Source organism: Oncorhynchus masou, chromosome 20 (assembly GCF_036934945.1).
Source record: "Oncorhynchus masou masou isolate Uvic2021 chromosome 20, UVic_Omas_1.1, whole genome shotgun sequence".
NCBI lineage: Eukaryota > Metazoa > Chordata > Actinopteri > Salmoniformes > Salmonidae > Oncorhynchus > Oncorhynchus masou.
In genome coordinates this window covers 8787319-8811753 of record NC_088231.1, presented here as the reverse complement: position 1 = coordinate 8811753, position 24435 = coordinate 8787319, and the positions used below count along the sequence as shown (strand labels likewise).

The window sequence follows — 24435 nt, the reverse complement described above, 5'->3', positions numbered from 1 at the left end:
CCCTGAAATACAATTTCATATCATCTACCAGGTCCTGATTGGAGGTTTCGGCGTCCATCTTAGAGATATGTGTAACACCACTTCTCTGGAGGAGTTTGTGACCATCTCCGACAAGAATGTGTCACGGCTCACTCAAGACATCATCTGCAAGGCCTCCCCTGATTGGCTGAACAAGGCCCAGGACCACTTCCTGTCCAACCTGGACTTCCTAAAGCCCATACGGGTAAGAAACACTTTTTAAAACTTAACACAGAACACTTTAACACCGGGGGCTTTAACACTGGGGGCTTTAACAGTGAACGCCTAATAACACAATTCCATAGGCCTAGAAAATCTTCATTTGTTCAATGAATGTATTATTACACTATTGGTCAGTCAGACAAACTGAATAAGCTATTCCCTTTGCACTCACTTTCACACAAAGCACACTTTATGGCGGGATAATTTAGCCTGCTGACACCAAGCCTTCCTTCTTCTGATAAAGAGAACATCATGTTCCCTGGCATGATTACTAGTTAGGTCAGGAATTATCAAACCATATTTCTGTACAAGATTTAGAAATCCTGTTCCAGTCACCAAACATTAGCTTGACAATGAACGCGTCCCTTTGTCTCTTTCTCGTAATGGGAGTTGGAGAGGCCGTGAACCCTGTTGTGGCAGATGTCTGAATATAGACTTTTGACACACACACACACACACACACACACACACACACACACACACACACACACACACACACACACACACACACACACACACACACACACACACACACACACACACACACACACACACATAGAACAATACAGTGTGTTAACTTCAACAATAATAGGACTCAGTGAATAGAATCACTGTACCCCTCAGATAACCAACACACTAAAATGCAAATAGAGGAGTGATCCATTTTAGCTGACCCAGTTGCGTTGGCTCAGTCAGAACTCTCAGTCCGGTTGTTGGGACAAGCTTTTGGAAGGTGCCAAAGTGTACAGAACAGTCTGCCAATGAAAATGCTGTCGCAATGGTCAACTAACACGGGAGAAAATGTTGTAAATATTTGTTGAAATATCCTACTGCTGAATCAGCCGTAATTTCAAACCGGTGTTATGGTGATACTATTTGTTCTGAAAAAGACCAATAGGTTTCCCTTCCTAACAAAACAGATCCGGGATATTAGACTAGGGTTTGAATAAATACCCCATGTTCTGAATACAGTATAAAGTACTGATATAGGCCCTGATCCAATATCCAATATCCACATCCTACAACTACACATACCATTAAACCTTGCATTAGGCTTGTGTTCTAAGTGGTACACTAATATGGACAATGGAACGCAGCAATATTGGACCTATAAGGAAAGCTGACCCCAGACCTGTACTTAGTGGCTCAGGTGCGTCTGAAATGGCACTCTTTTCCCTATGTAGTGCAATATATAAGGAATCCGGTTCCATTTCAGATGCACCTTAGCCACTAAGTACAGGTCTGGGGTCAGCTGTGAGAGTGCAGCAGCTCACATTTCAGCGGCCCTCTTCTGACAGTCAATAACAGATGAGGTTGAACAGGAACCACTCTCTGAAGTGTCCCTGGAGAGTGTTTGTTCTCATGTCTTTTATCCCCCCTCCCCCTCTCTCCCTTTTCAACCCCCTCCTCCTCACCCACAACAGAAGGACGTGAAGTCCGACCCTGAGGTCGTCCAGAAGGTATCCGCGGCAACTGACGGTCTGCTAGAGAGCTTGGGAGCGCTGGCTGTAGAGGTAGGTGCTGTCTGTCAGGCACACACACACACACACACACACACACACACACACACACACACACACACACACACACACACACACACACACACACACACACACACACACACACACACACACACACACACTCAACCTGCCTTATCCGTGAACTCATTTGAATGTAGGCCGAAAATAACCACAAAGATAGCCATCAGTTGTAGCAGTGGTCTGACAAAAACTGGTCCTCCCGCTGCTCATCTCTGGACCGCAATGTGCAAACAAAACCCATCTGTCCCCTCGATAATAACAAGCTTGCTTGGTGCTCTGGCCCTCACAAAATGGCCACCTCAAATGGCTGCAACCCTGCAATTTTGTACACAAGGTTAGTCTTTCGCAACAAATCGACTGTTTAATGTCAGCAGTCCAGTTGGTACCAGTCCAGGTCAGGACATGGCCAAACTGTAATGCTATCCCTCTGTGGCATCTGCACTGTCAACATAGCTAACTGCCCCCAACATATCAGACCCAGTTTTGGAGTAACCAAATCTGTGCTAGCTACAATAGAAATGTCCACTATGGGGGCCTCCCGAGTGGCGCAGCGGTCTAAGGCACTGCATCACAGTGCTTGAGGCGTCACTACAGTTCCTGGTTCAATCCCGGGCTGTGTCGCAGCCGGGCTGCGCCCAGGAGACCCATGAGGCGACACACAATTGGCCCAGCGTTGTCCGGGTTAGGGGAGGGTTCAGCCGGCTGGGATTTCCTTTTCCCACCTCACTCTAGCGACTCCTTGTGGCGGGCCGGGCGCAGGGCACGCTGACACTGTCACCAGTTGTATGGTGTTTTCTCCGACTTATTGGCGCGGGTGGCTTCCGGGGTTCGGCGAGCAGTGTGTCAAGAAGCAGTGCGGCTTGGTTGGGTTGTGTTTCGGAGGACGCACGGCTCTCGCACTTCGCCTCTCCAGAGTCAGTACGGGAGTTGCAGCGATGGGACAAGACTGTACGTACCAATCTGGGAGACAAAGGGGTAAAAAGTACAAAGACATAAAAGTACAAAAATAAAAGTAATGTCCAATACAGTACATGGCTGGGAAACGCTGAGAGACTTAGCAGGATGTACTAGGGGAAAAAGACTACAATAGATCACCTTGTCACGAGACTCTCAACTCCCTGTCCCTTCTCTCCTCCTTCCACCTCCGCCCTCTCTCCCTTCCACCTCCGCCCTCTCTCCCTACCACCTCCCCTCTCTCCAGCCACAGCACTGCTGAGTTGGCGGAACATAAGGAAGCCGTCAGCTGTGGTTTAGAGAGGTCGTTCCCACTGATGTGTTTAGCATACGCTCTCTGGCAGAACTGTATGTCCCTGTATATCCACCTGGCATACTGTATGTGTCATCAGAGGAAAGATAAGTCCCTTAAATGAATGATGGAATGATCCCCTCCCTACTCAAGTCAAACAAGCAGCAATGTTACAAGACAAGAGAAGCTCCCGGTATGAATGTCTCAAAAACAGAAAAATACACCTTTTTCCACCTTTAGTTAACCTCAACCACAGCTTTTTGCAGTTAGCTGCTTTTGTTCCCTGGTGTGAGGGGGAAGACGTTTAGTTAGTCTCATAGCTAACTGACCTGCCTTGGCACGGAGACATAACCTCTAGTAACCTCTCTTCAGGCTGGAGGCACGAGGTGTTGGAACAGACGCAGCCTTCCTCAAATGACTCGGCTTGTTTGCGTGCTATATGTCTGGCCCGCGGGGCATGAGGCAGACAGATAGGCACAGACAGAAAGGTGGTGGAGAGGAGAAAAAACCTTTTCCTCTCGTCCTTCCACTGGCTGCCCTGTTCTATCTTTGTGTGTTTTTGGACAGTGAGGAAGCATGTGACTTGCTGAGGCGGCTCCCGAAATCAGCTGCAACCACAGAACACTGAGGGCGGATCTCGGAGTTTGCTGGAATTTCTTTGTCTTTGTTATGAGAAACTTGACTGCAAATGATTACACAATTCTAAAGGATTACACCATTCGAAATGATTATACCATTCTAAACGATGACAAATTCTAAACGATGACAACATTCTAAACGATGACACCATTCTAAACGATGACACCATTCTAAACAATGACAACATTCTAAACGATGACAACATTCTAAACGATGACACCATTCTAAACGATGACACCATTCTAAACGATTACACCATTCTAAATGATTATACCATTCTAAACGATGACAACATTCTAAACGATGACACCACTCTAAACGATGACACCATTCCAAACGATGACACCATTCTAAACGATGACAACATTCTAAATGCTAAGAACGTGTTGTCATCTTTGTCAAAAAGGGGCAGCTCTAGGAAAACTAGGGTTGTTAATTAAAGGGTCAGTGTCAATGAAGATATGTTACGTGTCGGGGGGTCTGAAGTCGTCTCCTTGTGGAAGAAAACTACTAGAACTGTGCAACAATATCCAGTCTGTTGCATTTCATCACGTATCACAAGATATTATGCAACAAGGTTAGATAATAAAACCAATATATATTTCATAGTTCCAGAAAGATGCTGAGTTGGGTTATAATTACTGATCTACCTGTTCTATTCTCCGTCTTAAATGACAAAAGACCTTGTTATGCATCGGTGCGTTCATTTTTAGCTCCGTCCACCTTCTTCAAAGTCTTTTTCCAAGATAACCAGCCACTTGTGCGGTGAGTCCACTGTGGCTCCTTTCTTAGGTTACTCTCGGCCATTTTTCTTTTTCTCCATTGTGCAAACACTGATACACACGCACAGGGCCTGTCTCACTCTCAAGCACACAGGTCGGCCTGGTTTTCGTAACGTTACATTACACGCCGACAGGCCCAGATGAGCTAAATAGACTCAATAAAAAGGGGAGCATCACGCTCTCCCAGACGTTTGGTTGGTGCATAAAACCTGGGAATTCAGATAAGCAAAAAGGTGTGATGGGTCCACACAACAACAACAACAACAACAACAAGTTATACTCTCATAGAAGTTTTTTAGGGTCTTAAATGTTTGTGGATCTTCAGCATTTCTGACCTAGAGTGCACAGTGAACCCGTTGCTATTCTAATTTATTACCAGACACACAATTCTCACAAGTAGTGAGGACTTGAGGAGAATAAGGATTTGAGTATTCAAAATGTTTTTTTTTTAATCCTTTATTGAAAATATGGGAAGGGGGGGTTGCACAATAGATCACACAAGCCACATGTTTTCAACATTCTCAGGCTACCGTGTCATTTTGAGTGAGTGCGACAAGAACGGTTGCTGTATTTGTCCCAGGCTGTTAGGCAGTCAGTTAGGACAAGTGTTTTTCACCTTAAGTCTAACAAAGTCTGTTTCCCAAATGGCACCCTATTCCTTATATAGTGCACTACTTTTGACCAGGGCCCGTTGCAGCCAAAGGCTCCTACCTGGAATAGCTTTCATTAACTCTCTGAACTCACACAGTACATCGGTTCTAGAACATGTCTCGACATGTCTTTGGCACATGGTGTAATCATGTGTTGACTTGACACATATTACTGTACTCTGAAAAGACTTTAATTTACGCATACACAAAACACAATAGAACACAATACACAAATACAAGAGTAAACATTCCAATACATCGGTACCAGACAAATGCGTTAAAAAAAATTTTTAAACTCAATAATACGATTCATAAGATGTAATCTATGGTGTTTTAAATGTACACATCCCACTCCTCTTCCCCTAGCTGGCCAGTATGAAGAGTTGGAAGGAGATGCGTAACGAGATCCATTACCTGACGGTCAACGCCACAGGCTCCCCCAGCCACATGTACCAGGCCGTGTCCCGTATCGTCTGTGGCCACCCCGAGGGCGGCGGACTGAAGATCAAGTCGCTCAACTGGTACGAGGACAACAACTACAAGGCCCTGTTCGGTAACCACGGCGGCAACGGCAGTGACGACCAACCCGTGTCCGCCTACGACAACACCTCAAGTGAGTCCTTGGTCAAATCCCTGATCTGAACTCTTACATTAATTAATAGTTTTTACTGATATCAAACGTGGATCAATTTGTTAGTCATTTTATAGTAGAAAAGGGAGTCTCCATGCACTTCAATCAGATGCAAATTCTGTTTTGTAATTTTTGGTAAAACTTTTAACAGTTTGGGGGGGGGTACAGGATGTATGGACACCAGTGTAATCCTCCCTGGTGTTATGACAGAGATAGCCACAGTAACCCTCTTCAAAGTGTATAGGCTATGGAATACTCCGCCTACGGTGGTGTGATACTAACCTGTGTCCGTCTGTCCTCCGCCCCTCAGCTCCGTACTGTAACAGCATGATGAGGAGTCTGGAAGCCAGCCCCGTCTCCAGGATGATCTGGAGGGCCCTGAAGCCTCTCCTCATGGGAAAGATCCTCTACACCCCCGACACTCCTGCCACACAGAGGATCATACACGAGGTGAGAGACTCTAACGGAAGGAACACCAAAGGAACCTACATATAAATGTTTCTCCGCTAACTCGGCATCGAGGACAAGGCAGCCATTTTAACCATCTCTCTCCGTTCTCTCTCCGTTCTCTCTCGCTCTCCTATAACTCTCTCTGATCTCTTTCGCGACTCGCTCTTTCTCCCCTCTCTCTCCCTCATATCAACTTTTCTCTCCTATCTCTCTCTTTCTCTCCATATCTCTCTCTCTTTCTTCCCACCCCACCTCCCCAGATGAACAAGACATTCCAGGAGCTGGGTATCCTGAGGGACCTGGGTGGGATGTGGGAGGAGATGAGGCCTAAAGTCTGGACCTTCATGGAGAGCAGTGATGAGATGCACCTGGTTCGGGTGAGTTTCTACTCTCTCATCTGATCTCATGGTATTTACAGTTGTAACTATTGTAAACAGTAGCTACAGATCGGTTGTCATGATACCAACTGTATCGGGCACTTTAGAAGAACACAGAAAACAGAGAACAAGATGGGGTTCCACGCATAGGTTTGGTGTTGATAGGGTTTGAGTCTGCTACTGTTATCATGGTTCCTATTAGCCTAAAAGAAGGCCGCTGGGGAAGATCTTTTACATTGATGCTTGAGTCATTTAGCAGACTGTCTTATCCAAAGCCACTTACAGTCAGTGCATTCATCTTAAGATAGCTAGGTGGGATGACCACATATCACAGTCATGGTAAGCACATTTTTCCTCAATAAAGTAGCTATAATCAGCAAAGTCAGAGCTAGGAAGGTAGGGAAAGCATTTGAAGTGAAAGATCTCCCAGACAGTCCAAGCAATATATCATTTGCTGTGTGGTTTATAATTATTTATTGACAAGATTTCGATCACCGTAACTAACGTGGTCTACGGTGTCCCTTACGGAAATAAAATTACGGTCAGAGTGCAGTATAACTGCAGTATGCTGCAAATACTGTGTCCAAAATAAAAATAAATGTTGACTGCAGTAATTTTGCAGTGCAGTATATTCTGCAATTGCGGTGTCCAAAATACCACAGCCGACTGCAGTTACTGCACTTCTACTGCAGTTTCAAAACTGTAATATTTTTTTGGAAGGGGTTAGAAAAGAGGGGACATTGTTTTCAGTGTACACACAGCAGGTTTATCGTTTTGAGAATCTGACATGCAGTTGAAAGAAAAGGGACAATGAAATGACATTATTTGATTCATGTTAATTTAAGGTAACCGTAGGTGATAGGATCTTTACATTTCTTATGGAGGTAACCACCTAACATGGCTCCTCCTCGTGTTATGAGAAAGGCCATGGTCCTACCAGTAATGTATATCACCGGTCCAATACTGCCACGCAGTGGTCAAAAATATATGACAAAAATAAACTCCCAGAGGCATTTTCTCCATTATCTCCAGCTAATGTTGCCATTAACCACAATGGCTTGTAATTGAATTATCATTACATAATACTTTGTGGTGTGAGTGATATTGATAGGAGACACCTGATAATAGATACAGGCTCATGGATACGATGGATGAACGATTTGAAGGAAACAAAATACAAACACATACCATTTATTGTCTTTGAACTGGTGGAAATGCTTATGAGAGAGCTCCACACTACACAAACAACTACAGGCAGCCAACACGACGTCTATACCTGAATCTATATCCGTCTGTTACCTTATTCCTGTTTAGACGCTGCTTCAGAACAACGCCAGCGCCCGCTTCTTTAACGACCGCCTGGCTGGCACAGAGTGGAAGGCGGAGGACGTGGCCCGCTTCCTGACCAAGACTGCCGAGGACAAACGTCCCGCCGGCTCGGCCTACACCTGGAGAGAGGTGTTCAACGAGACCGACGACGCTATCAAGACCATCTCCCGCTTTATGGAGGTGCGTGTGCGCGCCGTTCTCAAGGGCATTTACACGCTTAGATGACACGAATAAGCTCATTTACAGACCGCAGGTGGAATTGGCCCCATTCTATAGCCTACACTCCTATCTAATTCTGTCAGCTCAGTTCAAGGTAAAGGACGTAAGGTAACGAATAAGACCGTGGTTGGTTTCTGTTAAGACTGAACACCAATCGATCGTGGTAATTCTAAGCCTTGGGCTTCCCGTGAACATCACAGTTACCATGCCTTTGCAAATCAAATCAATTCAATACAGTTTAAGACTTTGGGTCCGTTTGTCAGTGTCTTACGTAACCCCGCCTTCTGTAGCAGAGTGCCGATCCATTTGAATGGCTCCACTGTAAGGGTTCCTGTCGTTGCCATGCCGGGTTAAACGCTATTAGACAACCCAATGATTTTCCATTCCAGATCATCATACATGACACATACTGTACGGGTTGAAAATAGTTTAGGGTGAACATATAGGCCTTGGCTTGGTGACTCTGGTCCCTTCAAATAGACATGACACAGGAACAATGACGACTGGGGATGAAACCCGTAAGGGAGTGACTGATAAAGGGCAGGTAATCAAGGAGGTGATGGAGTCCAGGTGAGTGTCATGATGCGCAGAACGCTGGTGACAGGAGTGCGCCATAACTAGCAGTCTGGTGACCTAGAGGCCGGAGAGGGAGCACACAGTGACACTTTCTTGGAAATAAGGCCAATGGCCATTTAAATAAGCTTTTCAATGTGCATTTGTCAAAATGAGAAACTAATTGAAAATGGTCATTTATTTGTACAAGTCATTTGAAATCAAGTGAGTAGTTATTATCCTGACAACCCTTCTCGTATCCCTCCGCAGTGTGTTAAAAGCCTGATAACCCTTTTTGTAATCCTCCACAGTGTGTGAACCTGGATAAACTAGAGCCAGTGGCCAATGAGGAAAGACTGGTCAACAAATCCATGGGTCTCCTAGACAACCAGAAGTTCTGGGCTGGGATAGTGTTCCCGGACATCGCCCGAAGCAACAGTTCTGACCTGCCGGGTAACGTCAACTACAAGATCCGCATGGACATCGACAATGTGGAGCGCACCAACAAGATCAAGGACGGGTAAGATCCCATTTCATAAAAATGTTTACCGTGACAACTCTGGCTGGCCAAATCAAATTGTCTCGCAGGTTGTATTTGGCCCGTCGGCCGCCGGTTGCCAACCCCTGCTGACTCTAATGTATTTCATGCTTTTAGCCATTCTAGTCATTGAAAGAGTCCCGTATGTTGTAATAAGGTAGTAGAAGCCAATCGTGAACATAGAGTATATGAACACGTCTTCCTAACCTTCTACCCTGGTCTCTCTGTAGTTACTGGGACCCTGGTCCCCGGGCCGACCCCTTTGAGGACCTGCGCTACATCTGGGGTGGTTTCTCCTACCTGCAGGACGTTATAGAACAGGGAATCGTCAGGGCGGTGACGGGCAGTAAGGAGAAGACTGGAGTCTACATCCAACAGATGCCCTACCCCTGTTACGTGGACGATATGTAAGTAGCCCTGCGGAGACTTGGAGACATGCTGTTGTTCTATAGCCAGGATGAAATATTACAGTGTATATGTGAATAACACAATATTATATTATGTCGTAGCATAGCATAACACAGCACAGCATAGCATAACACAGCACAGCATAGCATAACACAAAGCTCCCCCCCCCTCACTGGGAGTCAAGCTGAAAAGTAGACATTTTTGAGCATAGAGATGAGGCTACAAGCTCCGGTTAGTTGTTAACACTGCCTGCGAAAGTACGCTGTATCTTTAATCATTTTCAGCGTTTCGGGATTTCTCTGTGCTCCCTCCTCTCCAGGTTCCTGCGGGTGATGAGTCGCTCCATGCCTCTCTTCATGACCCTGGCCTGGATGTACTCTGTGGCCCTCATCATCAAGGGCGTGGTCTATGAGAAGGAGGCGCGGCTCAAAGAGACCATGAGGATCATGGGATTGGACAACGGCATCCTGTGGCTCAGCTGGTTCATCAGCAGCCTCATCCCCCTGCTCATCTCCGCCTCGCTGCTGGTGGTCATACTCAAGGTGTGTGTGGAAGCAGGCACACACACACACACACACACACATGCACAGAACCCTTACGCAATCACATACATACACACAATTCACCATGTTTCACAATCTCATCCATCTCCTCTGGTCCAATCAGATGGGGAACCTGCTTCCCTACAGCAACCCTTGCGTGGTCTTCCTGTTCCTGGCTTCCTTTGCTGTGGTAACCATCATGCAGTGCTTCCTGATCAGTACCATCTTCTCCCGTGCCAACCTGGCGGCGGCCTGCGGAGGAATCATCTACTTCACCCTCTACCTGCCCTACGTCCTCTGTGTGGCCTGGCAGGACTACGTGGGCTTCGGGGCTAAAGTCATTGTGGTGAGTTCAGATCGCTAATACACTCTTTTGTTGTCGTGGTAATGTTGGAATGGGGATTGTAATGGAGGTGGGTTCGTGAAACCCTCTCATGTGATGACGAGTTACCTTGCCCGAGACCTGAAGACTGTTTGAATCTACTTTGTCACTTTTCTGTTTGTTCTTTGTCATAAACATAGTCCTCTTTTCTAACTTGTGTTCTATTCTCCCATCTTTCTCCAGAGCCTGTTGTCCCCAGTGGCGTTTGGGTTCGGCTGTGAGTACTTTGCCCTGTTTGAGGAGCAGGGAGTGGGAATCCAGTGGTCCAACCTGTTGTCCAGCCCCTTGGAGGAGGACAGCTACTCCCTCACCACCTCCATCTGTCTCATGCTGTTTGACTCCTTCCTCTACGGGGTCATGACCTGGTACATCGAGGCTGTCTTCCCTGGTAAGCAGCAGCCAGAGGAAGTCATGTTGTTTGATGAAGCTGTATTGTTTTTGAATGTGTTCCCAAGCATACCTACACACGTTGTCTTATGTCTACCAAAGGTATTAGGCAAATAAATTAGACCAGAAAAGAAATGTCATATTATAAAATGTCATATTATATTGTACATAAAGGAGTGTGTATTTGTACTCATCATGTATGATGCCTGGTACTCCCCTTTAGGCCAGTATGGGATCCCCAGACCCTGGTACTTCCCCTTCACCAAGTCCTACTGGTGTGGAGAGAAACAAGGGAAGAATATACAAGAAAGAAAAGAAGGAAACGCAGAAGGTAGATTTAAAAAAGAAAATCTGCTTACTGCTCTTTAAAAAAAAATGATTTAACACTTTTTTTTATTGGCTGATTTTGATTTGAGATATTTCAGCTGCTAATTGTGTCTGGTTTCGTCCTCAGCTGTGTGCATCGAAGAGGAGCCGTCTCACATCGAGCCTGGTGTTTACATCAAGAACCTAGTGAAGGTATATAGCCATGGCAACAAGCTGGCTGTGGACGGGTTGACTCTGGGTTTCTACGAGGGGCAGATCACCTCCTTCCTGGGGCACAACGGAGCCGGCAAGACCACCACCATGTAAGGCCTAGGATCAAAGAGCGTAATCTTGGGGGCCGTTTCCTTAAAATCTGCATCCAATCCCCTCGATCCCTTACATAACTAGACCAATCATATGCTTCAATGTGCCACGGTTCACAGAGCTGTGGCAGGACAGCTTATGGGGTTTATACACCTTTTATCAATCTAGACATTTTACACAGCTGACATTAATTTGTGTGTAAGGGCAATCTTTTGTTTGGATCGTTATTAACGTCGGGACAGATACAAATAAAACATTTTGACACGTTGAAAATACAACAGTCCAATGCAATATGAGTTCATTGGAAATGTGTGAAACTAAACTGTGTTGAGTATAAATTGTGTTAATTGACAGGTATGGCTGTGTGTTCTGATAGGTCCATCCTGACGGGTCTGTTCCCGCCCACCTCTGGCACCGCCTACATCCTGGGCAAGGACATCCGCTCGGAGCTCAGCGCCATCCGACAGAACCTGGGCGTCTGCCCGCAGCACAACGTTCTCTTCAGCATGTAAGTCATCGCTACTGTACCATGACTGTTACACATACTCACTGGGGTTGACCGTTTTAGTCCTTCACTAGTTCAAGTAAAACATAATGACTAGTAGTTTCAAACTCAAGTTAATTTGCATAATACGATTGTAGCTGTTTATGACTGACTGTATCTGTTTCTTGCCCTCGTATCTTCCTCCTCTTCCTCCTCTTTCTTCTCCTCCTCTGTCCCAGGCTGACGGTGGAGGAGCACATCTGGTTCTATGCCCGTCTGAAGGGTCTGTCTGAGGAGAAGGTGAAGGCTGAGATGGAGCAGATTGTCAACGACATCGGCCTGCCTCACAAACGCCAGTGTCGTAGCAACACGCTGTCCGGTAAGTGGCTCTCCTTCCTGTCGATATAACAACTATATCAGCTGTTGTTAAAAATAGTAGTATTGCTGAGAATAATTGAAGCTGATCGACCCTGTTTGTTTTGGTCTCAGGGGGAATGCAGAGGAAACTGTCAGTGGCGTTGGCGTTCGTTGGAGGGTCCAAGGTCGTGATCCTGGATGAACCCACTGCTGGAGTCGACCCCTACGCACGCCGGGGCATTTGGGACCTGCTTCTGAAGTATCGTGCAGGTAGCAAACTGTACATATACTTTTGACTATTTCCCCTGTGCTGGAGGAGTGAGACTGTCATTATGCAAACAATTGCTCTGAAACAAATGTGTATGGAAAACAGGCAAATGATTGTGTAAATAGGCTAATGGCTAGCTTTATATCCAATCTAATGTCCTCCTCTTGGTTCTTCACACCCTCCCCTGGTTCTCTCTGCCCCCTCAATCGCACTCTCTCCCCACCTCTCGCCCCCCCTCTCTCGCCCCCTCAGGCCGCACCATCATCCTCTCAACTCACCACATGGACGAGGCGGACATCTTGGGCGACCGCATCGCCATCATCTCCCACGGCAAGCTGTGCTGCGTGGGCTCCTCCCTGTTCCTGAAGACCCAGCTGGGGACGGGCTACTACCTGACCCTGGTGAAGAGAGACTTCGACCTGACCCTCAGCTCCTGTAGGAACTCCTCCAGCAGCAGCTCTGTCTCCTACAGCAAGAAGGTGGGCATCCCTCAGCCGCAACCTCAGGCCCTCACAGTCCTAAAGGTAGATTGAAATACATCCTGGATGAAGGGACGAAAATCCCCCAGATCCCGACACCTCCCGACACATATAAACTGCGGTGCTCACTTTTAAAGGTAGATTTAAAGACATCACAGTTGTGAGAAATGGCAGAAATTGAACTCTTGTCACAGCTAGACTGCCCTGATCTTTAAGTCACATAATAACCAAGTCAATCGCCCTGCGCCAGACAAAGATAAATGCACCTTTTGCTAAAGAGATTTTTTATCTCAGTTAGACTAACCAGTGTTGTTTTTCTCTCTGCAGGGGGACAGTGTTTCTGAGAGCAGCTCTGATGCTGGACTGGGTAGTGAACCTGAGAGTGAAGCCACCACTATTGGTAAGTCAGAAAAATGCCTTACGAGCGCACCATGATCCCTACAAAAGGATCGTTTTTATTGTACCCTTTTCAATTTGATCAGAAAGGAACAATAAATGATCATTTAAACCTTTTGGTACTTGTCCTTTTTTGGATAACAATAACATGATGACGACGCTGACGATAATGATGCTGACGATAATCCTTTTGATCCTTATCCTCCTCGCAGACGTAACCATGATCTCCAATGTGATCTTCAAGCACGTCCCCGCTGCCAGGCTGGTTGAGGACCTGGGCCATGAACTCACCTACGTTCTGCCCTACGAGGCGGCCAAAGGTGGAGCCTTCGTGGAGCTCTTCCACGAGATCGACGACCGCCTGTCTGACCTCGGCATCTCCAGCTACGGCATCTCAGACACCACCCTGGAAGAGGTATGGCAAATAACCAAGCAGTTGGATTTTACACATTTGTTTTTCAAATATTGATATGATATATTCTTGTAATTGAGTTATTGTGGCAGTTGATTATTTGATGCATGTATGTTGATTTTGGTTCTTTTATAAAAAAACAACAACATATTTATAATATATTTTTGTAGATTTTCCTGAAAGTAGCAGAGGACAGTGGAGTGGACGCTGCTGAACTTCCCAACTCTGGTGAGACATTATCATACTACCCCATTGAAACCCATTTATAGCAAGTACTTCATTTCCGTTACTCGTTATTATTCCGTGACTCAACCTCCTCTGTGTCGCCTTTCATTCAGATGGCACCATCCCGGCTCGTAGGCACCGCAGACACGCGTTCGGAGACCACCAGAGCTGCCTGAAACCCTTCACCGAGGACGACGCTTTCGACTTCAACGACTCAGAAGGTGACCCAGGTACCATTTATTACCCATGAACCATCACTTCACTCCTCTCACCTTCCATTGGAACGAAGTGCTCTTCGTTTCGCCGTTAATTCACTAAAAGGATCTCATCTCATTTTAAAGCATCATATTTGTGCATTTTGTCCTTGAACACGGTCGTCACTATTTACCACAGCCACAAAGTCATAAACCCTGCCTATTTCTACAATTTTTCTTCTTAAAATATGATTTTAAACCCTAACTTTAATCACACAAACACACATTATGCCTAACCCTAACCTTAAATGAAACATGTTATTCATTTTTACAATATTGCAATTTTCACGATATTTCAACTTTGTGGCTGTGGTAACTAGTGGAAACCCTCGAACACTTGAGGCTCATTCCCTTTCTCCTCTTCCTGCCCCAGAATCTCGTGAGACAGACTGGCTGGGAGGCTCGGATGGTAAAGGCTCGTATCAGGTCAAAGGCTGGCGTCTGATTAGACAGCAGTTTGTGGCGTTGATATGGAAACGCTTCCTGTATGCCCGACGCTCCAGGAAAGGCTTCTTCGCTCAGGTAAACTGGACTCATTAGGGCATTACAGATAAAATCAAAGTTGATCAAAGTTGTTAAGTGTTACATTTTAATTCATCATCATTACATGATCTAGCAATGGTGCAGCAGGTACATTGACCTCTCTGCATCTATTGTACTGTGCAAGTTTATACCATATTTTTACTGGCATTGTGGGTAATTGTTTACCTTGGAACCTCCTCATTTGGTAGCGAAGTAGATCTTCAACGTCAAATATCAGTTCCTGTTGTAAACGGAGCCTTGTCCTGTGTTGGTTTCAGATCGTGCTTCCTGCTGTGTTTGTGTGCATCGCCCTCGTCTTCAGTCTCATCGTCCCTCCGTTTGGAAAGTACCCCAGCCTGGAGCTGGAGCCTGGCATGTATGAAGAACAGTTCACCTTCATCAGGTACGACCAACGCTAACTTTATGGAGCGATGTTAGTGCCAACAGAATCTTTATTTTGTTTTCATATATCTTTGAATATGTAGATACTTCTCCCATTCACTCAGTTATTTGAACCGAGGTTAGAAAGCCTGGAAATCAAAGATCAAAAATCAAAGTATAGTGTTTCTTACGTTGAGAAATTATGTTATGTAAATGTATACAATGAAGGTCACCCATTGGGTTGTAAGAAGTAGTGCCGTGTCTGTTTCCGTGACGATGGTACAATATTATCTCGTTGCAGCAACGACGCCCCTGAGGATCCAGACACTAACAAGCTGCTGGGTGCCCTGACAAACTATGATGGCTTTGGTTCACTCTGTAACTCACCGTAAGTCTGACCCCCCCCTACTAACCAAGTACAGTGAGGCTAAACTACAGTATCGATATTCACTGGTTGTAAAAGAGTTGATAGTTGATACTTGTCGCTTTGAATAGTGATTATAACTCTTTCTCTCTTGCTCTCCCCCGCATCCTTCCCTCTCTCTCTCTCTCTCTACTCTCTCTCTCTCTCTTTCTCTCTCTCTCTCTCTCTCTCTCTACCTCTCTCTCTCTCTACCTCTCTCTCTCTACCTCTCTCTCTCTCTCTCTACCCCTCTCTCTCTCTCTCTCTCTCTACCTCTCTCTCTCTCTACCTCTCTCTCTCTCTCTCTCTCTACAACCCCTCTCTCTACCTCTCTCTCTCTCTCTACTCTCTCTCTACCTCTCTCTCTCTCTCTCTCTACCTCTCTCTCTCCCCCTCACTCTCTCTCTCTCTCTACATCTCTCTCTCTACCTCTCTCTCTACCTCTCTCTCTACCTCTCTCTCTCTACCTAACTACTTCTCTCTCTCTATCTCTCTCTCTCTCTACTTCTCTCTCTCTCTCTCAACAGTCATGTTCCTTGCAACACGTTGGATGAGGAGTGGGCCATTCCTGAGGTACCGGAGAGTGTGAGGGACATATTTATGAATGGCAACTGGAGTATGGAAAACCCCTCTCCTCTGTGTGAGTGCAGCTGTGAAGGACGCAAGAAGATGCTACCTGAATGCCCAGCGGGAGCTGGTGGTCTTCCTCCTCCACAGGTACACACACATAAGAAAACACACGCACGCACACACACACACACGCACACAAAAACACACACACACAGAAATGCAAATAATGTAGTATCCACGAAAGTTTAATCTCGTTCTTTCTTTCTCTTCAGGTGAAAATCAGTGACCAAGGTACCCTGCAAAATCTGACTGGCAGAAATATCTCAGATTACCTGGTCAAAACCTATGCTCAGATTATCGGGAAAAGGTATAATTGATAGTATTATTTTATTACAAATATAGATGTTTATTTTAATGCTCCATTTGATTTCAATGAAAAAGGAGGTGGAACATTATGTTAATACTGTACATGGTGTCTTTTCACAGTTTGAAGAACAAAATCTCGGTCAATGAATTCAGGTAAACTGGCAGGCGTCAATCTCTCAATGCTAAATACACTGTAGGTCTTTAGAACGTGCCATAGGCATCAGTAGTGGTCTGAGAACATTCTGTACCACGTTATTCAATAATATGCAATTGTGTTTTTTTATGCAGATATGGTGGATTCTCATTGGGCGCTAGGAACACTCAGCTCCTCCCACCAGGTGATGATATTGATCAGGCCATCTCTGAGATCAGACGACGCTTCCACCTGGAAAGAGTAAGCCTTACCATTACATACTAAATATCCCCTATACTTACCCTGGAACAATGCCACTGTAATGTAGTGTACAGTATTATCAACATAGAAATAGAATTGCTAGAATGGACGTTCAAGTCCAGGTTCTGTTTTGCGTGTAACGGCGGCCATATTGAGTGTACTCATGACTGTGCCACTCAAATTATCAGGGTCTGAGGGGCTTTGTCCCTTCTAACAAATCAATTTCTATGATTACCAATACTTGCTATTTGTTTAAATGTTGGCATTTAATGTTGTTAGGGTTAGGTTGCGTACTTAACTGGTTCTTGCGGTCTTTCTCTGTATAGGGCACTGCTGCTGATCGTTTTCTTGCCAGCTTATCGAGTTTTATCCAGGGACTGGACACTAAGAACAACGTCAAGGTTAGTTTAGTGCTTTGGTGCAAATTTTCCACACTCGTATAAATGTAGGGTTCAACTGCAGGTCTTTTGTTGCACAATTTAGATTGCACAGTGATTCATTTAATCACATGTTGAACTTCGTTCCTGCTTGTACTGTGGGCACATTGTTTGAGACCCAACACAGTAGATTTCTATGCTTACACAGCTGAAAAGCTTTTAAAATTGCTACGGCTGCACTTTGACCTTTAATAAGCAGGTTCAGACTGACGGAAATGCCATGACCAGGAAATGAGACTTGAGGAATGAAGAGGAAACGCTCACACTGTTTTTCAGGGAACTTGAACGATGTTGATTATATCCAGACCAAAGACCTTTTGTTCTAGAACCTAAAGTCACTCATCATCACTTCCATTATTCTACCAAGAAGCGGAAGATGAGGCCTTTGGGTGTGTGCTTAGTCAGTTTTCGCATTTATCGCTTCCGCCATTTTTAAGACCTCACAAAAACACTTCTTCCTTCCTCTTGTTTTAATAGCTCCTCCCTCCTAACCTCTGTCCTGTAACCTCTGACCCCATCCAGATCTGGTTCAACAACAAGGGGTGGCACAGCATCGGGTCTTTCCTGAACGTGATGAACAACGGAATCCTGCGCGCCAGCCTGCCCGCCGGCCAGGACTCCAGCAAGTACGGCATCCGTGCCTTCAACCACCCACTCAACCTCACGAAGGAGCAACTGTCCCAGGTCGCACTGTAAGTACCTCGCCGACAACTCAAATTCTTCCATGAAATACATTTCTCATCTATCAATAACATGGATTGCTAGAAATCTACAGTATGACAATGCACCTCCTTATAGTAATTGAAAGGTCGCTAGTTCGAATCGCAGAGCCGACAAGGTGAAAAATCTGTTGGTGGGCCCTTGAGCAAGGCACTTGATCCTAATTGCCCAATGGAGGGGTGAATCAGAGAGAGTTGGGATACGCAAAAAAAACACATTTCCAAATCACACATGCATATAATACACACTGTGTGTGAAATAGAACAAATATAAGTACCTACCTAATTATTAATGAATTATTTAATTTTTTATTAAAAAAGCATGGCAGCACTTTACTTAAATCATCCAGGCATACTGCTTTATAACCTGTTCTATGTATGACTCAGAAGCATCTTTTCCCCCTGCGTGCTCCCTTCCAGGATGACCACCTCTGTGGACGTGCTGGTGTCCATCTGCGTGATCTTCGCCATGTCTTTCGTCCCGGCCAGCTTCGTAGTCTTCCTCATTCAGGAGAGAGTCAACAAGGCCAAACACATGCAGTTCATCAGTGGGGTGCAGCCCTTCCTCTATTGGCTGTCAAACTTCATCTGGGACATGGTAAGGCTTCTCATCTCATCATGCACTCTTAGGAAGAAGAAAAAAGGTTCTATCTAGAACCTTTAAGGGTTCTTCAGCTGTCCCCATAGGAACACCATTTAAAGAACCCTTTTTGGTTCCATGTAGAACCTTTTTTGGGTTCCATATAGAACCCTTTCCACAGAGGGTTCTACATGGGACCCAAAATGTTTCTACCTAGAACAGTGGAGGCTGCTGAGCGGAGGACAGCTCATAATAATGGCTGGAATGGAGTCAATGGAATGGTATCAAAGATGTTGTTTCCATGTGGTTGATGCCATTCCATTGACTCCCTTCCAGACATTATTATGAGCCGTCCTCCTCTCAGCAGCCTCCACTGGCCTAGAACCAAAAAGGGTTCTACCTGGAACCAAAAAGGCTTCTCCGATGGCCAGAGAATTGTAAGTTGTAAGAGTGTAGAGAATTCAGTGTGGATGTACAGTATACCATATATATTAGTTTACAGTGACTAGTGAACGTACACCCCATTTAGATGTCATTTGACATCAGCATAATGTGAAGACTGTACACATTCAATAACTGTATATTAGACTTAATACAAATGACTTGAGACACCATGGAAATGTCACAAACACATCTTCTCCGTTGTTTGAATTCAACTCATTGGAAAAGCTCTGTATCTGGACTGTACGCAGCATGTTCCTTTGCCCTGAAATGGTACGTGACTGTATGAGAAAGTCCTGAATGTCCTGCCCTCTTCCTGTATATGTTCCAGTGTAACTACATCGTCCCTGCTACTCTGGTCATTATCATCTTCATTTGCTTCCAACAAGACGCCTACGTCTCCTCCACCAACCTGCCTGTACTGGCCCTGCTTTTGCTGCTCTATGGGTGAGGGACACACACATACACACACACACACACAGAGGTACACAGATGCAGAAACACACACCACATGCAGAAACACACACCACACACAAACACACGCAGAAACACACACCACACGCAAAAACACACACCACACACAAACACACACACAGAGGCACACAGATGCAGAAACACACACCACACACATACACACACACAGAGGTACACAGATGCAGAAACACACACCACACGCAGAAACACACACCACACACAAACACACGCAGAAACACACACCACACGCAAAAACACACACCACACACAAACACACACACAGAGGCACACAGATGCAGAAACACACACCACACACATGCACACACACACACAGAGGTACACAGATGCAGAAACACACACCACACGCAGAAACACACACCACACACAAACACACGCAGAAACACACACCACACGCAAAAACACACACCACACACAAACACACACACAGAGGCACACAGATGCAGAAACACACACCACACACATACACACACACACAGAGGTACACAGATGCAGAAACACACACCACACGCAGAAACACACACCACACACAAACACACGCAGAAACACACACCACACGCAAAAACACACACCACACACAAACACACACACAGAGGCACACAGATGCAGAAACACACACCACACACATGCACACACACACACAGAGGTACACAGATGCAGAAACACACGCCACACACAGAAACACACACCACACGCAGAAACACACACCACACACACACACGCAGAAACACACACCCCACACACACACAAGCAGAAGCACACACACACACGCAGAAACACATGCCACACACACTCACACACGCACGCAGAAACACACACCACACACACATACACACGCAGAAAACGTGCAGGCACATATGTTGCACACTCAGATATGTCGCAGACAAGCCACGTCACTCACCATATGTCCTAGCGATGCAAGGCTGCGTCGATATACGATTGGGAGTTACAGCGTACCTGTTCTAACTTCCTTTTTGATGTATGTTCCTAGGTGGTCCATCACGCCCCTGATGTACCCGGCGTCCTTCTTCTTTAAGATCCCCAGCACGGCCTACGTGGTGCTCACCTCCGTCAACATCCTCATCGGCATCAACGGCAGCGTCTCCACCTTCGTCCTCGAGCTCTTCGGCAGCAACGTGCGTACAACAAGGCTTCATAGGGCTTCTTAAGACTTCATGGGGACTTAATAGGGCTTCATATGGCTTCGTTAGACTTCATAGTGACTTATAGGGCTTAATGAGACTTCATAGAACTTGCGAAAGTCATTAGGTGGAACCATACTGCAGAAATCAAAGATCTCTGTGGAAATGCTTTTTATCCGTGTGACATACTGTTTCAATTCAGCACTTAATTTATTACAACATTTAAAGTGAATTGAATTAACTGGGGACTTTAGAAATGAAGGTGACAGTTTGACTGATTGGGTGTTGTTCTACAATGTGACAACAGGAGATCGGAGGGATCAACGACATCCTGAAGAACGTGTTCCTGATCTTCCCTCACTTCTGTCTGGGCCGAGGCCTCATCGACATGGTGAAGAACCAGGCCATGGCCGACGCTCTGGAGAGGTTTGGTAAGTAGGCTCAGGTCATAGGTCGTAGGTCGTTTATTACGTTAGGACAAAAATGTCAATGAATCAAGTTTGTGATTTAATGTTTTTTAAATGATTATTGTTAATTTGTCAATGCTCTGCTTCTGTTTCTTGACAATCATCTGTTCCTTCCATTGGTTCAAGGTGAGAACCGGTTCCGTTCCCCTCTGGCGTGGGACATGGTGGGCAAGAACCTGTTCGCCATGGCTGTGCAGGGCGTGGTCTTCTTCACTATCACCGTGCTCATCCAATACCGCTTCTGTATCAAGGCCAGGTAGGCGTGGCCTTGCATTTCATTGGACAGACTAATCAGACTCTTTTGTTGTGTCCTTTATCCACTTTCTATTTAAAAAATAATACAAATCAAAATTGTCAAGTCAGTAAAACATTTTGTATTCATAATGATCTGCTGTAAATATCCTCCCTGATCTGATTGTTTGTCTCAGATCTTTGCGCACCGACCAGATACCTATCGGTGAGGAGGATGAAGACGTGGCCAGAGAGAGGCAAAGGATTCTGGGAGGAGGGGGACAGTCTGACATTCTGGAACTCAAGCAGCTGACCAAGGTGTACAATAGAAAACAGAAACCAGCAGTGGATCGTCTTTGTGTGGGAATTCCTCCAGGAGAGGTGAGCTGGCTCTGCTACCACTGTACAGCATAGATAGGTACAGGAGTTTTCCCTGGCCACATGACCTGACCTGCTCACTGGCCTCCATTAAATTAGTTTTCCTGGCCATAATTCCTCACCTGCTCATTAGTCTCCATTAGATTCGTTTTCCTGGTCACATGACCATTAGACTCCACTAGACAGGTTTTCCTGGTCACATGACCTCACCTGATCTTTGGTCTTCAATAGACTAGCTTTACTGGTCAGGTCAGATGGTCAGGAAAAGTTGCTGGCCCTGCCCATAGATTCTCCCCTTTTCCATATCCTGTTGGTGGTTCAGTCCAGTGAAACTCTTATCTCTCCTCTCTCTCTCTCTAGTGTTTTGGTCTGCTTGGAGTCAACGGAGCAGGGAAGACGAGCACCTTCAAGATGCTGACTGGAGACTCAATAGTCACGAGTGGAGAAGCTTACCTGGCGGGAAAGAGGTGAGAAGGATAGTAAAGATAATTAAACAAGCTGAACAAATTGTCATTATGGGATTTATACAGTACACAGGTGCCGTATTTTACAGTATATCTTAATGGTTAAATGCATGATTGATTATAGCCTCTAAGACCTTGTTCACAGGGAAGCTTCCATGACCTTTGTACAACACAATAGTCTTGAAATAGCCTTACAACGTCTTGAAATACGTACTGTGAACAGAGTCTTAAATAGTTTGGAGGTGTATGCTGTTGTGACTGACAGTGTGCGTTCTCTGTGTGGCTTGTCAGTGTGTTGACGGAGATAAACGAGGTCCACCAGAACATGGGCTACTGCCCTCAGTTTGATGCTATCAATGACCTGCTGACTGGCAGGGAGCACCTTGAGTTCTATGCCATCCTGAGGGGGGTTCCCGAGAAGGAAGTGTGTGAGGTGAGTGTGTTATCCTCTTGACAAAAAAATAACATTCTTACAACCGTGACATTTTGTGCCCTGTCAAAGGACAGGTAACTTGTGTTATGCTCTTTATTTGGAGACCTTGTTGTTGGTCCATTTTAAGGACATGTTTTTGTTTTATGGGACGGGTTGTTGTTTTAAGGACGGGTTGTTGATTTAAGGACAGGTTGTTGTTTTAAGGACAGGTTGTTTCGGTTCACTTCCTGAATTGACTGAAGTAAGATGGGATTGACCCCAGCCCTGGTGGGCTATAGTATGTGATCTTGTTTGTCTAATCATGTCTTTGGCACCTCTCTCTCTCTCTCTCTCTCTCTGGTCCAGGTGGCAGAGTGGGGCATCCGTAAACTAGGTCTGATCAAGTATGTGGACAAGGCAGCAGGGAGCTACAGTGGAGGGAACATGAGGAAACTCTCCACGGCCATGGCACTGATCGGTGGTCCACCAGTGGTCTTCCTGGTTAGTAGGCCTACTTTATGAGCCTTTTAACTAACTAATTCTTTGTTCATATACCCAATCATGGTTATAATGTTATTCAGTCATGGTACGATACAGTATAGCAATGTGTGTGAACTGGACCAACCTTTTAAGTTCAAGTTCAATACCTATTACAGATCTAGGGCCCAGAGTTTTTCCTGATCACGTCATGGTCAGTTGGAAAAACTCCCAGCCCAACCTAGAAACCAATCTCTCCATTGAGGATGTCAACAATAGACCAGGCGCTAGAGGATGTTGTTTCCTACACCAACTTGTTCCTGGGCCTAGTCTGACCAGGCTGTGGTGGTGTTATTCTTTGTGACTGACAGGACGAGCCCACCACTGGTATGGACCCCAAGGCCAGACGAGCTCTGTGGAACTGCATTCTCAGTATCGTCAAGGAGGGGCGATCGGTGGTTCTCACCTCGCACAGTATGGAGGAGTGTGAGGCCCTGTGTACGCGGATGGCCATCATGGTCAATGGGAGGTTCCGCTGCCTGGGCAGCGTACAGCACTTAAAGAACAGGTAAGAACAGAGACGGGGAGAGATGGGATGTTCAGTAGTGAATCACTACATTGGTGAAGAAGCACTGTGGCCATTTTGGATCAACATTGAGCTAACGCTAATCATTCCTATGCGTTTCCTCATTCAGATTTGGGGATGGCTACACCATCATCCTCCGGGTGGCAGGACCAGACCCGGACCTGAGGCCGGTGATGGAGTTTATTGAGAAGGAGCTTCCAAGCAGCACTCTGAAGGAGAAGCACAGGAACATGCTGCAGTATCAGCTGTCCTCCTCCAAAACCTCCCTGGCACGCATCTTCAGCATCCTGGCCAAGAACAAGGAGTGGCTGCACATTGAGGACTACTCCGTTTCCCAGACAACTCTAGACCAAGTAAGCACTGAGGCTGGTTGAAGACATTGTCGTAGACCATTTTGATTATCGTATCAATTACTATTTTATTATATATAATTTTTTTATTGAAATAAAGTTGTTTTTTTAGGGGGTCTTGCGTAGGTTTAGTTGAAATTAGTGTTTCATTGCCAATACAAAATAGAACAATAAAAATAAACATTTAAACCAAAATACAAATGAA

General features: G+C 45.6%; 1 protein-coding gene across 3 annotated transcripts in view; it reads left to right on the top strand.

Annotated features, from left to right (window-relative positions):
* Positions 1-24435, top strand: part of LOC135506842 (phospholipid-transporting ATPase ABCA1-like) — a 42433-nt gene that overhangs the window by 15613 nt on the left and 2385 nt on the right. The window contains exons 7-47 of one of the 3 annotated variants that reach the window (XM_064926241.1): positions 32-223; positions 1665-1754; positions 5465-5711; positions 6040-6179; positions 6440-6556; positions 7871-8065; positions 8968-9176; positions 9425-9601; positions 9922-10144; positions 10269-10490; positions 10710-10914; positions 11137-11244; positions 11368-11542; positions 11920-12051; positions 12267-12406; positions 12517-12654; positions 12905-13131; positions 13459-13531; positions 13740-13942; positions 14110-14167; positions 14278-14385; positions 14792-14940; positions 15219-15343; positions 15623-15709; positions 16252-16441; positions 16567-16661; positions 16781-16813; positions 16949-17054; positions 17381-17455; positions 18014-18183; positions 18631-18808; positions 19563-19678; positions 20715-20859; positions 21173-21296; positions 21459-21588; positions 21761-21944; positions 22302-22408; positions 22697-22838; positions 23184-23318; positions 23666-23862; positions 23990-24233. In XM_064926241.1, the coding sequence (XP_064782313.1) occupies positions 32-223; positions 1665-1754; positions 5465-5711; positions 6040-6179; positions 6440-6556; positions 7871-8065; positions 8968-9176; positions 9425-9601; positions 9922-10144; positions 10269-10490; positions 10710-10914; positions 11137-11244; positions 11368-11542; positions 11920-12051; positions 12267-12406; positions 12517-12654; positions 12905-13131; positions 13459-13531; positions 13740-13942; positions 14110-14167; positions 14278-14385; positions 14792-14940; positions 15219-15343; positions 15623-15709; positions 16252-16441; positions 16567-16661; positions 16781-16813; positions 16949-17054; positions 17381-17455; positions 18014-18183; positions 18631-18808; positions 19563-19678; positions 20715-20859; positions 21173-21296; positions 21459-21588; positions 21761-21944; positions 22302-22408; positions 22697-22838; positions 23184-23318; positions 23666-23862; positions 23990-24233 (6111 nt within the window). Of the gene's footprint in view, positions 1-31; positions 224-1664; positions 1755-5464; positions 5712-6039; positions 6180-6439; positions 6557-7870; positions 8066-8967; positions 9177-9424; positions 9602-9921; positions 10145-10268; positions 10491-10709; positions 10915-11136; positions 11245-11367; positions 11543-11919; positions 12052-12266; positions 12407-12516; positions 12655-12904; positions 13177-13458; positions 13532-13739; positions 13943-14109; positions 14168-14277; positions 14395-14791; positions 14941-15218; positions 15344-15622; positions 15710-16251; positions 16442-16566; positions 16662-16780; positions 16814-16948; positions 17055-17380; positions 17456-18013; positions 18184-18630; positions 18809-19562; positions 19679-20714; positions 20860-21172; positions 21297-21458; positions 21589-21760; positions 21945-22301; positions 22409-22696; positions 22839-23183; positions 23319-23665; positions 23863-23989; positions 24234-24435 lie in introns of all 3 variants that reach the window. The other 2 variants (XM_064926240.1, XM_064926239.1) reach the window with 2 other exon arrangements.